Here is a 16772-nt window from a genome sequence, read left to right on the forward strand (position 1 = left end):
GCTCCATGGTGAGACTAATACAGTAATCCAGGAGTACACATTTGTTACTGGCTTGGCGAAATCTAATTATAGAATATACCACCAGTTTGGGGTGTCTGCCCTGTTTTCTGACAGTTTCACCCAAGATTTGCCTCTCAGTTGTGACCCACTCAGGACACCATGACAATCACATATATTTACCATTAATGAGCCACTTTAAATTCCCAGTCACATCGGAAAAATCACCAGTATTTTACTTAGATGTGCTATCACACATAAATTTAAGACAGTTTTCAAAGATCAAGGTCTTTAGTGACTGAGGTAGGGGGAGAAAGAAAACGTAAGAGAAACTGGCATGCTTCAGACTCATAAGCAGGAACAGAACTAGTTTTGTCCAATATCAGGCAACCATAAATTCCTCTGAAATATGTACTATAAGCTTTGTTCAGTAGCAGAGTATCCTTCTCTGTTTCCCATTCTATCTGCGCTATAGTAGTACAAATAATAAATAAATAATAACAACTGGAAAATCTCCTAGGAAATAATATAATTGCAGATTTCCACATTCCATCCTGCATTTATCATCCTTTCTCTTCCCGAGATACAAGTAAATACAAAACACAAGATTCCCTTCCTATAATTTTGACTCGCTTTACTCTTCTTTCTCGTGCTCACCTGCAAGGCTCCCTCAAGGTTCCCTGTTAAGAGATGAACACAGCCTATGTTGAAATGGATCCTGGAGGACGGCTCTTCGATACTGGAGAAGATTTTCAAGGCAGAGTCCCAGTCTCCCTTTTCCATTGCCAGAATTCCTTCATGCCAGCCTCTCACTAAGTCTCGATATGCCATTGTCCCTCCGTATACACAAATAAAACTGGTTCCTCTCTAAACCTTTCAGGGTCTGATTATCTGGGCAGCTGCCTGAAGCCTCACACACTTCTTTACTAACAGACAGGTGCACCTGCCTGGAATTCAGGGCTAACAAGGAAGTTCTGCAGTCTCTAAATACTTTGCTAAAAGCTCCCTTCATTACTCAATGGTTCAGAAACAACAGATTTCAAGGAAATGAGCAAAAGTAGGAGGAGTCAACCTAAATATTGGCAGAGGAGACTGCTTAATCTCTGTAGGATACAATGGTGAGATTGCCAACTCAGCTGCACTTGTGTATAACTGAAACCAGGTCTGGCCTCAAATCCGTATAAAGCATATAAAACATAGATTTGTTCACCTATTGCACTATACTCTAAGTCAGTGGTTCTTAACCTTTCCAAACTACTGTACCCCTGAAGCCTGAGTCCCACCCCCACGGGGCTGAGGCATGTAACTTAGTTTCATGGCGCCCCTGTGGCTCCAGGCAATTGCCTTTCTTGCCACCCCCAATACCAGCTCTGCGCTTGAGACCCCTCTAAAACCCCAGGTTAAGAAACACTGCTCTAAGTATTTCACTGTATTTCACAAAGAAAAGGTAGAATACCTAAAATTAGATAGGAAGCACTTCTGGGCAGGTGTTCTGCCTTTCACTGTGTTCTGTGAAGAGGCTGGCAAGCTTTTAGGCACAGTCAAAAATAAAATAAATCATATTAATATAATACAAAAATGTTATGGCCAAATGACAACATAGGATCCTAAATTTCATCCACAAAATATGTTCAAACTCTGCATTTCACATGCAAATGTTGGATTTATATTCACAATGTAAACATTAGGATTTTGGCTGAAACCCAATAGAAATGCTTTCCATAGCCAGTTAAGGTTGTTAAATGACAACAGTATAGTTACCTATTACATAATTTAAGTGCCAAACACTTAAAAGCAAGAATCTGAATAGTTAAGGACTCTGAAATCTCATGCTGCCCACATAATAAAGGAATCTGTTATTCCTATCCAGTATAAAAAGATGTTGTATCACAACACAACAACCTCCTTCAGCAACATAAGGAGAGGCAGCTAAACAATTACTAAGCCAATTCAGCATAGGAGAGGTAACTCGCTACCCAATCTTCCTCTCTGGTACTTGGACCAGACTCCAGCAGATGACAAGTCATGGCTTCTTTGCTAGTTTGGAGTCCTTTTCTTACTTGGTGAGGCCCCCACAAATCCTAAGCCTGGCCGTGCTACATCCACCTGGAGTGTGTGGTCATAAAGTGTGGGTACATGCTCTGAGTAACGAAAAACCTATTGGATTAGGGACAAAGGAAGGGTACAAATAGGTGTCCCTGTTTGTGCACCTTTTTTGTATTGAATGGTGTAGCTTAGTGTACCAGTGGGTTCCTTTGCTTTGTGTTTTGGAATGACAGTCTAGTTCAGTGGTTCTGAACCTATTATCCACCATGAGGTGCATATGCAGCTCTCTGTGTTATGTGGGCTGCATCCACACCATGTATATACTACCTTATGGCCCTGAGGGTGGCCACGATCTCCTCCATGGGCTGCAACTGTGTGCTGACTGAGCCACAAGTGGCCCGTGGGGCCACAGTTTGAGAACCACTGGTCTAGTCCCTCTTTCTGGGGATATTAGGGTTGAATCGCAGTAACAAGGGCCTATCTACAATTAATAACCATCTCCATTTTCTTTTCAGGGAGAGGAAGAACAGCTCTCCTCACATGCCGCTTGGAAAGTTTCTTTCCTGTGTCAGTAGCAACAGGTTCTGTCAAACCCCGCCGCGGTGATTTTCAGAGCCTATAACCAATTGAGGGGGCTCAAACCAGCAATAGACATTCCCGCTGGGCTGGCATCTGCTCCGAGCCGCTGGCTTCTCTCCCAGCTGCAGCTGGGACCGTCTACACTGCTGCTTTCAGTCCAGAGGCAGGAGTCTGGCAAGCCCCAGGCAGTGGCCCTGGGCTCGGGGCCGGGCTGCGGTGGGGTTTCGGTGCAACCGAGATGCGCTGACTGAGCCGGGCAAGGCGGTGAAGAGGAGGGCAGAGTGAAAAGACCAGGCTGTGTCCAGAGGGGACGGGACGGGACGGGACAGGAGCCGGTACGAAGTGCACGGGGGGCGGGGCGGGGCTCTCCTTCCCCAGGCCGCACAGCAGGATACGGGGCTCCTGCGCCAAAGGCCGCCCCGCCTCAGCCCGGCTCGCTCGTGGCACCTGCCGCCCCCAGAGTTCGGCGCGGGCGGCCTCAGGCCAAAGCCCTCGGCGCCAGGGGGCGGGGCGGGGCGGGCGCACAGCGCCGCGGGGCAGGCTCTTCAGCCAGGCCGGCAGGGGCGGGGCGGGGCGCGGCGTGTCACAGGGAATCCGCCCCCGCCGCTACTGCTGCTGCCGGTTTCCAAGTTCCGCGTTGCCAGGTGAGTGAGGGAGTGAGGGAGGGAGGCCGGACACGCTGCGGAGCGATGTGATGAGATGCCGCCGGCCAGGGCAGCTGCCGTCCCCACAGGCGCGGGGCCATAGGCCGGCGGGGAGGGCCCGCGGGGGGCCAGGGGGACGCGGGGCCAGGCCTGGAGCCGGCGGCAGCGCACGGAGCGGATCGTGGCCACCCTCGTGTCTAATGCGGTGCCGGAGGCGAGGCCCGGCCCGGCCCGGCCCGGCCCGCGGTGGCTCGGAACAGCTCGCTGCACTACGAGACCCGGCGCGACCCTGCGCTTGCCGCGGGGCGATTCCAGGCGAGGCCGGGGCAGTGCTGGGCTCCGGCAGGGGAGGCTCCAGCCCCTCCGACGCCGCTGCCGTCTGCAGTGCCCGGGGTGCGGGCACCCGCTGGCTGCAAGGCCTGCCTGCGGCCGGGCCGGGCCGGGCATTGCCCGCCCCGGGGCTGCGTTGTGGGCCTGGCAGCCGGCTCCATCTTCAGCCTGGGCCGGGCCGGGTTGGCTACGCTGCAGCCTGCGCAACGTTCAGCACCTCACAGACTTTCCGCAATACAAACCCGAGACTCGCGGGGGGGGGGCGGCGGCAAACACGCACCCACCAGCCCGCCCGCCCGCCCGCCCGCTGTCTCTGAGCACGCCCCGGCGGCTGAATGAAATGTCCCTGGTATTCCTGGAGACAAAAAGCAGCTGCTCGGGAGACTCAGTAGGCGCCAACTTGTGCCTTTCTGGGGGTTTTGGGGGGTTTTGGTTCTACAGAAGTGAGACTCGGGATGCCTTCCTGGAACCGCCCAGGCACTGCTCTTTGCTAACAGGCTACCTCAGTTCGTGGCGTTTCCTATTCTCACAGAAAGCCCCTAATGGCGAATATTTTATGTCGTAATCTCTGGTTGGGTTTATTATGACCCGTCCTCTGTAAGGTGCTATTGAAATAAAATGATGGAAATATCTCTCTACCGTCAATCCCTGGCACCTTTCAGTTGTGGTGGGAATTTGCCCTGCTGTTAGATGTCAGTATGGGACTAAGGAGCTGGTAGAGTGAATGGAACATGCTGTAAGATCACATGCAATTCAGTGTTTATGTAGCATCCTTCATACACAGCATCACAAAATGCTTTAAGGAGAAGAGAAAAGGAAGATTTCCAGCTGGAGTTTAAAACAGAAATTGCCTCAGGTGAGAGCAGTCCAATTAGTTGAGGCAGAATAAGTAGGAGTTCATACAGGCAGTTTTATCAGAGGAATATTATTGTGCTAATCACAAACTGCAGGGGTTTAAACAAGAAAAAAGTAGAATTAATGACACATTGCAAGATTTAAAGGAGTGTCCAAGTGCTGAAATTGAGCAGTAGATGCAAAGAAGCTGTTCCGTGATAGAGCTTTTATGAACTATGTTGAAATCCCTCAAATAAACACATCTGCCCCTTTCTGATCAATGTATAAACAATGGTCATGACAAAATCCTGTCATTGCTGAAGAACAGTATGCAGTGTCGCACATTATCTTTTCTGTGCTATCATCTCCAAAACTGGGAATAACCACAGTCTCAGAGATAGAGGAATCTTGAATGAGGCATGTGGAAGTCTCTAAAAATTAAAACGTTGATTTTTTTTTAAAATGCCATTGGGCCAGACCTATGTTTTTTTTATTAAAAAAACATATTGGTTTCAGTGACTTTTATTAGTAATAATACTTTGTCCTTTTATATAGTATCTCATGTTTCAAAATGCTTCACACTTGTTCTGCCAGGTATTCTAGATAGTTCATGTTATCTGCTTTTTACTCTTTGGGAAGTGACTTGCCCATGGTCATACAACAGGTAACCTAGGACTTCTGATTCCCAGTGCTTTTTCTAACCAGTTTCTCACAGACAACAAGAAGATATTCCAATGTATAGTGATGTGCCCCCCAAAATCCAATGTATTCCTCAGTATGAGTCCCTCAGAAAATCTTTTATGGATGGGGCGACAGAATCAGCAGTAACTGGGTGCATAAGAAGCAGCCATATTGTTACAAAACTACCTGTGCAATCACTTTTTGTTGTAGTTTTGCACTTGCAACAATTTAAGAAAGGAAGCTATTAGTGTTTTTATTCTAAGCCATATTTAGTCACAGACTAATTTGAAACTTCATCAGACTAACGCATGACACACAGCTCATTTGTGAGTTCAGAGGAGCAAAACTAAAACCCCATAAAGTTTTGTTGTGTGGTTTGCTTATCTCTGTGCCACAAAGTTTCTTTTCCAAAGATAGTTAACAGTATTTGTTGGTCCTTAAGATGAACTATAAGGTGAACTACAAAGCTGAAATGAGCACAGCTCTGGAAAAAATGTTTCACTCCTACTCCAAAGAGGGTAGGGTAGAGGTGCTGTCATCTGCCTCCCTCTTTTTTACTTAGTGACTTTTGGGTTCTTTTTGTTACTGTGTAATTTCTCCAAGCTTTTCACAGTGTATATAACCAGATCACGATACAGAGATTCTCTGTAGATATCTTTTCTCTGATTCACAATTACATACAGTTATTCCACCTGTAAAAGGGACTGATAATACATGCATGTCTCATAAAATGTGTGTGATAGGATTAAGAAATATTAGATTTCTGAAATGTTAGCTCATGCTAAATAGTGGTCTTGTTAGCTGTAAAATAGGGCAGTTTGGGGGTTTACACAATCTTTCTTTTTAATTGCACTTTCATACAAAATCTGAAACCAAAGTTTCTCACTTCTCAATTTTATTTTCCCATTTAAGAAGGATTGATATCTCATCCTGAGTATCAGCTTTAGGAAATAAGTAGGCCCAGGTGTATAGCAAAACTAAAAGAAGATAGAACGTTTTGGAGTGAGTCTGGCTATATCAACATAAACTGAACCTCTTCCAGTCTCATTCCCACATAATTCTGTAAAGTATTCCCCCACCTGCATTAGTGTCTAAGACAGGCTTTGCCAAATATGGCTTGCAGATAACCCTCCTATTTAATCTGAAGATATGGCCTATGGAGACTACAAGTCACAGCAGGCAATGCTTTAGCATTTGGGCTTCTGCTAATGTGACTGTAAATGGCTCAAAGTTGGGGTGCCCCCCTTAAAACTGTAATAGTGTGTGTGATGGGAGGAGGTTTACGAAAAGCTCTCAACCAAATAACTTTGCATTCTCAATAAATGATAAAATGGTATCCTCTGTGCATAGGAAAGAATATGGTACTAGAAATTATTGCCTTATATAGGATGGATATTAGAGGCAGTAGAAGTACTATGTTCACTTAAAAACATGTCAGTGTGAATTGCCATCATAGATAAGCTGGGCCTGATTTTCTACTCTCACCCATTTTAAACCATTGTAATTCCATTGATTTCAGTGGAGTAACTCCAGTGAGATCAGAATCATACCTGCTGTTCTCCGTATATATCACATTAGAATTCTGATGATCATGATGCTTTTAGAGATTACCTAGAATAGAAAAGCGATAAGCTGGTATTTCACATATTTATACATATGCTCCTTGGCTTTTAATCAGCCCCTACCCTTCATTATGTAACTGTGCCAACAATGTAACCGGAATATTGACCACATTATAATGTAAATGTGTAGCTACTGACGTAGAGCAGTTCCTTTCTTGTTAACTTATGCTCTCATTGTCATGTTCTTTTCGACTCTTACAATGCAGTTTATTCTTGGACATTGTTGACATTTGTGTAAACCTAGCACAGAGTGCTTCATATCTGTGCAGGTATGTTCTATTGCTGTACTATAGAGTAACTAGGCTAGATGCATGCTCCATTGAACCTCCCTACTCTGAATTTCTTTCATGCATGCCTTGCTCTTTCATCAGTTTATCAGATGAGAGGAGCAGCTGGTAAATAACGGTCTCCAAAAACTCACCAGGAAATGGCGTGAGGCTGTGGTTTCTCTGGTAGTGACAGTTAAGGTTGCAAAATGTTTTTTTTATCATCCTGTGTTTTCTTTTGCTCATATTTTCCTCAAAATTCTCATTCTGGACTGAAACTTTCCATGCTTGGCATGTTCTAAGGTGATTACTTAAAAAAAAAAAGTTTCAAGTAAATTCCTTCAGTCATGTTTGAGTTATGTGTCTGTGAAAGAAAAATTCCCACTTTAAAAACATTTAGGAGATTGTCTTTCCACTGCTGAACTTTTAAAAGTAGTCATTCTTAAGGAAGGAGTAGTTAAGTCAGGAAAAGGAATTGGGTGGAAAATAACAAAATGAATGTGAGATTGAGCACAGTCGGAGTTTTGCACTGCTTGCAAAATGCACCATTTAAATGTTTGCTGGACACAACTAACTCACTTTGGTTTTTGTCAGATATAAAATTGTTTATAACTTTTGGGAATTTTGGGATTATTAATAATCATATTTATTATGGTAGGTCCTGAGGGCCAACCCAGTAATTGGGTCTCAGGCTAAGCACCAGACAAACACAAAGTAGGAGATGGTTGTATCCTTTTGGAATTGAAACCTCACGTTTTTAGGAAATAAAGAGGAATTTTCTTGGAAATAGATTGAATTAGCTTTTTGAGTTACGGGACAAAATTGCACTTTTTCACTTTCATCTCTGAAATTATCAGTGTTGCAAACTCTATGTAAGAGCATGTTATAGCTAGCCCTCAGAGGGAAACAGACCTGTGAGAAGTTGGATAAAAATTGGTCACATAACTGAAAATTATTTTTTCTGTTAAGCAATTGCTGCAGAGTGGCTAGAGGGACATTACCTGAGTGTGAATGGGAGGGGAGATGTCCTCAAAATGATCTGTGCTAAGTTGTGGTCCATGTGGGATGTGGAAATGTGGCACAGTTAACATTGCTTTTAAAATCCTTAATTTTTACATTTCTCACTCTTTTTAGTGATTTTAACTGGGCAACCCTAATGTTACATTAGTGGAGATTTTGCATTTAATGAGTAGTAGACATGTTAGCAAGTGTCTAAGATCCCATTTCCGGAAAGCAATTAAGCATGTGCTTAAGTTCATCTCTATTCTGGTTAATATTTAGGTACATGCTTAACATTATGCACCATTTAAATGTTTGTTGGGTACAACTGTATAACTTAACATTAAGCATGTGCTTAAATTCCATTGACCTCAGTAGGACTTGTGTACATGTGCTTAAGTGCTGTCCTGAATTAGGGACTAAACATATAAAGAAACGAGTAAACTCTAATTTAATTAAACTCTGTTTAATTCTTTTCAGTGGCATACAGAGGTGGAATTATTCTGTCATCACTGAACAGGCAACACATGCACTATCCTCCTTCTTTGGTAAGTTTGCTGGCCCACTAGACCCAAATCTATTTAAGTTAATGTTGCTGGGTAGTTCTGCATACTGGATGGCTCTGTTTTCACAGTTAGACATTGAAGTTTTAAAAATAAACTTAAACTCTGCTCTGAAGACAAATTGTATCATGACTTGTCCAGTGCAGAATTTGTTTGTGACCGGGACTGCACCAGATCAACAAGCATATGGAGCATGTTTGCAGGCTGCTGTACTAGCATATTCTGTGTATGCAGGTGCATTAAAGCAATCCTGAACATATGCAAAGTCCCAGCTGTGAAAGCTTGTAGCAAGAACTGGCTCACCACTGTTACTGCTTACATGGCCGTTCTTACTGGTGACACCCTTTCGAACAAGCCGTGCTTATAACATAGCAGTCATATATGGGAATAGATTTGGCGGGTCTCTTTACTTTTTGTTCCGTGGACTTCAGACGTAATCCCCATTGGAATTGGAAAGGTTGGATTCATCTGTGTCCCATGTCATGTCATTTCGTTTCATGGTCCAGAATGTTAGAGTGACTTTCCTTATTTAGTACATTCAGACTCCTTCAAATGGAGTAAGAGTCCAATTAGAGAAGACTAGAGGATCTCACGTGTCCTTGTGAAGCAAATAGGATATCAGTTTATAAGGCATCTTCTCAAAGACCACCTCACCCCAGTTCCTCATAGACATAATACATTATGTAGAACTCAGTTTATCTACCTAGGAAGGGTGGCACTGAACTATCTGAGCTTTGGTTTCAAGTGTGTATGTTTATGTGTGGTTCTAGGCGTTTTTAATCTGACATTTAGATAACAAAGCCATCCACTTAGTAGGGCCTGTGGATTAAAAAGTAACCTAAAGACATTTGCAAGGGAGTAATTCACAAATTAGCTCTATTTGATTTATTTTCCCCTGTTGTCCAGGTGGGAATGAATTGTGGCGTAGTTATTAGAAATGCCAAAAAAATTAATTCCCTTCTGAGCACAATCAACACTATACATGTTCTAAAACTTCACCTTTAATGTCACTAGGGGGCAGTCTTTCATAATAAAAATATTTGGATTGCCACATTGGCAAGATTATGTTTCTGTTAGTCAGAGAGAGAGATATTGATGTAAATGTAATTCTTAATTTGATGTTCTGCAAGGTAGAAAATTTAGGGTCTGGGATACATCAAACTTAATACATCATTCATAGTCCATGTGGGAGATACTAGCAGTCTACAAGCTATCACACTTTCCTAACTATGGATTTAATTACCTAAATAATATGCTTTCATCAGTGTTGTCACACCATGGATTGGCATGACCTATAAATGTGTTCATCTGAGTGCTGGTCCAGTCCCTTTTATATTTTTAATGCTCCAATAATAATTTCTTTAATTAAAAAATCCTCTTTAAAAATAGAGCACCAAAAAACACCCCAGGAACTCTTGGGTTCTAATCCCATTACTGACTCCCTCTGTGACCTTGGGCAAATTATTTAATGACTCTTCTTCAGATTCCCATCTATAATATGCAGGATAATAATTCCTACCTTACAAGAAGACTGTGAGAATGCATTAATTAATGTGCAGAAAGTGCGTTGAAATTGAAAAGTGTTTATATAAAGTGTTAAGTATTATTAAAGTGCTGAGAAAAGTGGCAGAAATCAGGAAAATCAAAAGTAAGACTGGTGCTCCCTGCTTAATTCTTACCACTGAGGGTTGTGATTTTGTTTCTTGTTCTGATAATACTTTAAATTAAAGGCAGGTTATCTGTTTTAGCTTTGAATTTCCTGGCTATTGTTAGTTTGTCTCATAAGACCAGCTTTATTTGCATTTAGGAGTCATGGCTTATCTGTGAATATACTCTTGAATTTAACTGACATACTGATGTTGATTTAAAAAAAAAAAAATAATGCCAACCCAGTTTAATTTGATACAGTTTCTGAATAATCACGTTGGATCATATCCAGATTGAGTAGTCTTACTTAAGTAAAGGACACTTAATTCATATACAGTTGATCGGCATGAGCAGAGAAGGGATGGAACTGTGTCCCTGTTCAACAGGCCAGCTGGACATCACTGCAAAATGGAATTCTCCTACTTCGGGCAATGGAAGGCCATGGCCAGGGCTTTAAAGCATGTGTTTCCTGCAGTTATTTTAAAGGCTTCGGCTTCTGAACTCATAAACAGTTTCTTAGCTTCATTCCAGAGGTGGCTGCTTGTCAGTGACAGGCAAAATGATTAATAATGTGTATATTGTTCTGAAATGCTTTGGGATGTTCCAGAATGAAAGGCAGTGTCGGCAAGTGAACGTTAGATGGTATTATCACAATCATCATTGTATCTTCATCTTCTAAAAGAAATATTCTTTTGTGCCAGAAGGGCAAAGGTGAAATGGAATAAGCATGGATTTTTCAGATAGGATTCTGAGTGACATTTTTTACAGCATATTCTCACTTAGAGGTGGGAAGGGGGTGGTTTTAACTCTTTTTGAAGGGCTTTACTCTCATGATTCATATCAGTGATAATAAAATTTGAATGACAAAAACTTGTATCTCAAAAATTCGCCCCTTCTTGCATACTATGCCATGCCACACTTACACTTGTCTCCTTCCTACTTACCACACACACAAGGTGGGCATTGTGGAATAAAATCTTGGAGCATGGTTCTCTGAATAAGCTGGTGAATGGAAGCCCCTGATACTTGTATGGAATCCTTTTCTTCTCAGTGGAGTACTGTCTCCTACAATTTTTTTCTCACAGTTCAGTTCCACAACCTAACTGGAAAGGCTAGTTTAGTTTTATGGCACAGTTTATATTTTAGTTTGCATCTTTCTTTGAAGATTCATCTGAGTTGTATAATGACATGTTTGCATTTGTTAGCCAATAACTTAACAATGACATATGGGTGTTAAATGTCATTATTACACGCCAGCATCCTCTTTGCTTGAGGACTGGAATTGGTTCCAGGTATCGTCTGATTTTTATTTAAACAGACTGCTGCAGCCTTAGGTCCCATTTGCAGTTACGTTTCAGTATTGTGCTTAGAGTGCTCTGCCAAGTCCTTCTCCTTATTTTTAGTGTACATCAGCAATGGTGCAACCTTTTAAGATCTAGAGAGCAGAGGGGATATTTTCTGGTGTTGTTCCAAGGATGGAGTAATGATGGTGACTTCTTGAGCACCTCTTTAAAGTTACTGGGAGAACCAGTGCCTAAGGATTTTGATTCTGATGTGATTTTTGTTGGTTTCAGTACAAACTGCATGTTAAGATGCTGTGCTGCTGTAGGCATGCAGTGAGTGGCAGCCACTGCACAAAGTTTTCTTTATAAATAAGAATGTATGTGTGAAAAGAAAACGTGCTAAAAGCTATTTGGAAGACGATAGGATGTGCTAATAAAAAAGGGGAAAAGAAGAACGAGAGAAAGAGAGGGATTGGCTGTTGGTTAGAAGAAAGCATGGACTTTAGGTCAGTCCTTCATCTGGATTAGTGCAGGAAAATGCAGTGTCTAATGTGATAATGCAAATGGAGTGAGCTTTCTTGTCACCAGCAATGCGCCTTTGGAGTGAGATCTAACCCCCGCATTGAGCAGAGAGGAGCTGTTTAGATAAGACCTCAATGGTATTGGCAGGCTGACATGGAGTAGATTAAATACCAAAGGGTAAATAGCTCTAAGCAGAGCAAATGCAAAACTTTTGGGAAATACTTTCAAAAAGTAAAATAAAGAAATAATTTTGTGTACAGTGTCCAGAGTGATTTTAAAACACTCTTGTTCCCTGTCCAAATAAATGCTTATTTCAGCCAAACAGAACTCTTTCCCTTTGATTTATTACACCAGTTTAGATATAAGCCCTGTGTGCAGAGCTGTCAGTTTAACAGAACAGCTTTCTTTCTCCTTTCAGATTTAATCCACATGTTGTTATATCAACAGAGCCTTTGTCTGTGCACAGTTATGACTTACCACTATTTTTTTAAAGCGAAAAATATGTGATTTTTAATAGTCCCATTTCAGAAAAGCTAAGGATGAGCTCTATGGCCGTGAATACCAAATTACAACTTCACTGCTTTGCTAACATGTAGGTTGTGATGCAAACTAATCAGTCAAAGACGGGCTTTTCAGCCTCTACTCTTTTTGCCATTGTGGTGAAAGGCCAACAACGTGACGTGAGGACACAGTGTTATCCTTAGCTTAGAATTTTCTAGCTTGTCCCAGCTTTTGGAGTGATTCTAAGCATAGCATTTTTACTTAAATCTGATTTCCTCCTTTTTACAAAAGGACCTTTTGTAGGAGCTTATAATTCACATTTCCTTCTTTCCTACTCCTCCCGAGGGAGGGGAACAGTCCCCATTTGCAGCCTTATTGCTTACCCAGAAGAGGAGAATTTATCAGTTGGATATTACTGATATTCTTTTTTCTTGAGTACATATATATTTAGGTAGCAAAGGTGCAGCTTCTTAAAACATCTGTGTGTGGATGCAAAACTGAAAATTAGAGAGAAACAGTACTCTCTAAATTAGCTGTGCCCGACCATTTGAAACCTAGAACTGGCCTTTCTCTCCAGCAGTGCGAGGGGTCACCCGATCAACCTCCTATAATGGGGTAGCATGGAGAAGTTCAGAAGTCCTGCTTCTCTCCTTTCCTCCCTCCTCCTCCCCAAGCTGTCAGCTTGATGGGGTAGATGCAGTCAAAGAAGGAACAGATGCAGTTTCTGTCTCAATGGTGTCAGCACCTTTCCTTCCACTTCGTGCTGTGCTATTGGCAGCCCTCAGCATTTCCTTTGTTTCTTCCTTTGATGGCAGTGCGGTGGATCCTGCCTAAAATGTTGAGATAAAGTGTGTGTGCTGATGTGTAGAGAGGCCAGAATTAGGCCTTGTTTACCCTAAAAATGTAAGTCGACATATGATATCATAGAACATTAGAGTTGGAAGGGACCTCAGGAGGTATCTAGTCCAACCCCCTACTCAAAGCAGGACTAACCTCAGCTAAATCATCCCAGCCAGGGCTTTGTCAAGCCGCAGCTTAAAAACCTCTAAAGATGGAGATTCCACCACTTCCCTAGGTAACCCATTCCAGTGCTTCACCACCCTCCTAGGGAAAATTTTTTGCCTAATATCCAACTTCGACCTCCCCCACGGCAACTTGAGACCATTGCTCCTTGTTCTATCATCTGCTACCACTGAGAAAAGCCTAGCTCCATCCTCCCTGGAACCCTCTTTCAGGTAGTTAAGGCTGTTATCAAATCCCCCCTCTTTCTTCTCTTTTGCAGACTAAACAAGCCTAGTTCCCTCAGCCTCTCCTCATACGTCTTGTGCTTCAGCCCCCTAAGCATTTCTATTGCCCTCTGCTGGACTCTCTCCAACTTGTCCACATCCTTTTTGTAGTGGGGGGCCCAAAACTGGACACAATACTCCAACTGCAGCCTTACTAATGCCGAATAGAGGGGAATAATCACTTCACTTGATCTGCTGGCAATGCTCCTACTAATGCAACCCAATATGCTATTAGCCTTCTTGGCAACCCGGGCAGACTGCTGACTCTCATCCAGCTTCTTATCCATTGTAACTCCCAGGTCCTTTTCTGCAGAACTGCTGCCTAGCCCATCGATCCCCAGTCTGTAGCTGTGCATGAGATTCTTTCGTCCTAAGTGCAGGATTCTGCACTTGTCCTTGTTGAACCTCATCAGATTTCTTTTGGCCCAATCCTCCAATTTGTCTAGGTCACTCTGTATCCTATCACTATCTACCACTCCCCCCAGCTTAGTGTCATCTGCAAACTTGCTGAGGGTGCAATCTACCGCATCCTCCAGATCATTGATGAAGATGTTGAACAAAACTGACCCCAGGACCGACCCCTGAGGTACTCTGCTTGTGATTGGCTGCCAGCTAGACATGGAGCCATTGATCACTACCTGTTGAGCCCGATGATCTAGCCAGCTCTCTATCCATTTTATAGTCCATTCATCCAACGTGTACTTCTTTAAGTTGCTGATAAGAATACTGTGGGAGACTGTATCAGAAACTTTGCTAAAGTCAAGGTATATCATGTCCACCACTTTCCGCACATCCACAGAGCCAGTCACCTCTTCATAGAAGGCAATCAGGTTGGTCAGGCATGACTTGCCCTTGGTAAATCCATGCTGACTGCTCCTGATCATCTTTGTCTCTTCCAAGTGCCTTAAAATGGATTCCTTGAGGACCTGCTCTGTGATTTTTCCAGGGATTGAAGTGAGGCTGAACGGTCTGTAGTTCCTTGGATCCTCTTTCTTCCTTTTCTTGAAGATGGGCACTAGATTTGCCTTTTCCCAATCATCGGGGACCTCCCCCAATTGCCACGAGCTTTCAAAGATAATAGCCAATGGCTCTGAAATCACCTCAGCCAACTCCCTCAGCACCCTCGGATGCAGTGCGTCTGGCCCCATAGACTTGTGTATGTCCAATCTTTCTAAATAGTCCTGAACCTGTTCCTTCAGCGCCTCCCCCTGTGTAATTGACATGGCTGCCCAGGTGGGGAGCAGGTGGAGAAACTCTCCGACTTCTGGCTCCGGCTCCCAGCTGGGACCAGGAACCAGCAGCCCTGGCTTCTCAGCAGTGAGCAGGGTGAAAAGCCTGGGGGCTGCTGCAAGGTAGGGTGGCTGGTTCTCAGTCCCGGCTGGGAGCAGGGCGAGAGGTCAGGTTGTTTCTACACCTGCTCCCCACTGGGGCAGCCATGTCAGTTGTCATGGCTGCCAGTTCTAGCCCGGACCAGGACTTTAAACAGCCCATGGCTTGCCCTCCAGGAGCCGGGTTCGCAACCGCCTGCGGCTTGCCTGGTCCCGGCTTGAAGCCAGGATCCATGCTCCAGCCACCTGTGCTTGCAGCAGCTGAGGCTTCTCACCATGCTCCCAGCTGGGAGCGGGAGTGGCGAAATTGACAAGAATGACAGCCCCTCCACTGATGTAAGGGGATGCAGGGTTAACATTGACACTGTGTCGCCCTAGCTATGCTGACAAAAACCCTACGCCTCTTGTTGAGGTGGTTTCATTTTGTTGAAAAAACAGGGCAGTTTTGTTGGCGGGGGGTAGGGAGTGATCGCAGTGCGTACACCAGCACTGTTTTATTGACAAAAGCTGACTTTTGTCGACAAAACTCTCTAGTGTAGACCAGGCCTTAGTATGGGTCCCAAACCACAAGGAGTCCCTCTGGTGTTTAAAGAATCTGAACTGCAGTCCAATTCCATATGGAAGGGTTATTCTAAACAGACCAAGAAAACGGCCTGTTTAGGGATTAGACAATCCATGGCAGGAAAAGCAAGAAGCTATTGTCCATCTACCTAAAGCAAATGCATGCATTTTAGGTCTGGCAAAATGCACTGTTGTCCCAATGGAAGGGGACATCTTCCCACAGATCAGACAAACTATGGGGCAGTATGCTTTTCAGGAAGAATACTGAGTCCTTGGCAGCAAGCATGCAAACATTAATCACAGAATTTACATGATCCAGTTACCTTCAGAGGACTGTTAAAAATACGCAAACAAGTGAAGTCTGTGCTAAAGGAAGCTGTTTCCTTCATTTCCAAGACATCACTGAACACTGTCAAATGCTTCTTGCACAGACCAACTGTAGTTGAGGATGTGAAAGGCAGAGAGCCAGGCCTGCTTTGTTTCTTCCCTTTATTTTCCTGAATTTTCCCATCTCTGCCTAGGCCCCTTTCCCACAAGCAAAGAGTATACCTTTAAAAAAAGTAATAAAACAGTGAATTTTGGAAAACTGTTCTCTTCAAACTCCCCAGACTTTCCATCAAGTCTTCCTTCTTTAGATCACCTCTTAACAAAATTACCTCCTCCAAACATGGTTAGTGGTGGATATTAAGATTAGATTCATTCATTTACCAGCTGGCCACTATTGTTATATGGCCATTATTATCTTTATCCAAACAAATAAAAAAATTACAACTCCCCAGAGCAACAATAAATGCAATGCTCCACTGAAAATGGTCCCCCTTCCTCTTTTAGTGTCTGCCCTAATGCCTAATTGCTTTCATTATCAGGAAGCGTTTCCTAAAGTCTAATCTGAATTTTTCCATTTCTTTCTTTAGGGCGAGGTCATTACTTCCTATGCCAGTACATTTAGATAATGGGAATAATCCACTTTTCTTTCTTGTAATACTTGACTGTCACAGTTCAGGGCAACTGCACCCATGTTCCCTCTCCATGGTTCAGCCTGGGTAGGCTTCTGGCTTCTCAGCCATCACTTCTCATGGGTGG

General features: G+C 43.5%; 2 protein-coding genes across 8 annotated transcripts in view; one reads left to right on the plus strand and one right to left on the minus strand.

The window, feature by feature from the left end:
- The window catches only part of NOXA1 (NADPH oxidase activator 1), a 35221-nt gene extending 34311 nt beyond the window's left edge, over window positions 1-910 (minus strand). Inside the window, exon 1 of the mRNA XM_067561434.1 lies at window positions 655-910. Within this exon, the coding sequence (XP_067417535.1) occupies window positions 655-828 (174 nt within the window). The 5' untranslated portion in view covers window positions 829-910. The remainder of the gene's footprint in view (window positions 1-654) is intronic.
- Window positions 911-3253: 2343 nt separating this feature from the next.
- EXD3 (exonuclease 3'-5' domain containing 3) overlaps window positions 3254-16772 on the plus strand; it is a 505315-nt gene continuing 491796 nt past the window's right edge. For 4 of the 7 annotated variants that reach the window (XM_067561577.1, XM_067561574.1, XM_067561576.1 and 1 more), the window contains exons 1-2: window positions 3254-3266; window positions 8479-8546. The gene's annotated coding sequence lies outside the window, so the exon portion shown is untranslated. Of the gene's footprint in view, window positions 3267-8475; window positions 8547-16772 lie in introns of those variants that run through there. The other 3 variants (XM_067561570.1, XM_067561572.1, XM_067561571.1) reach the window with 1 other exon arrangement.

Source organism: Emydura macquarii, unplaced genomic scaffold (assembly GCF_026122565.2).
Source record: "Emydura macquarii macquarii isolate MOO-44397 ecotype Brisbane River unplaced genomic scaffold, CSIRO-AGI_Emac_v2 contig_2417, whole genome shotgun sequence".
In the NCBI taxonomy this organism is placed as follows: domain Eukaryota; kingdom Metazoa; phylum Chordata; order Testudines; family Chelidae; genus Emydura; species Emydura macquarii.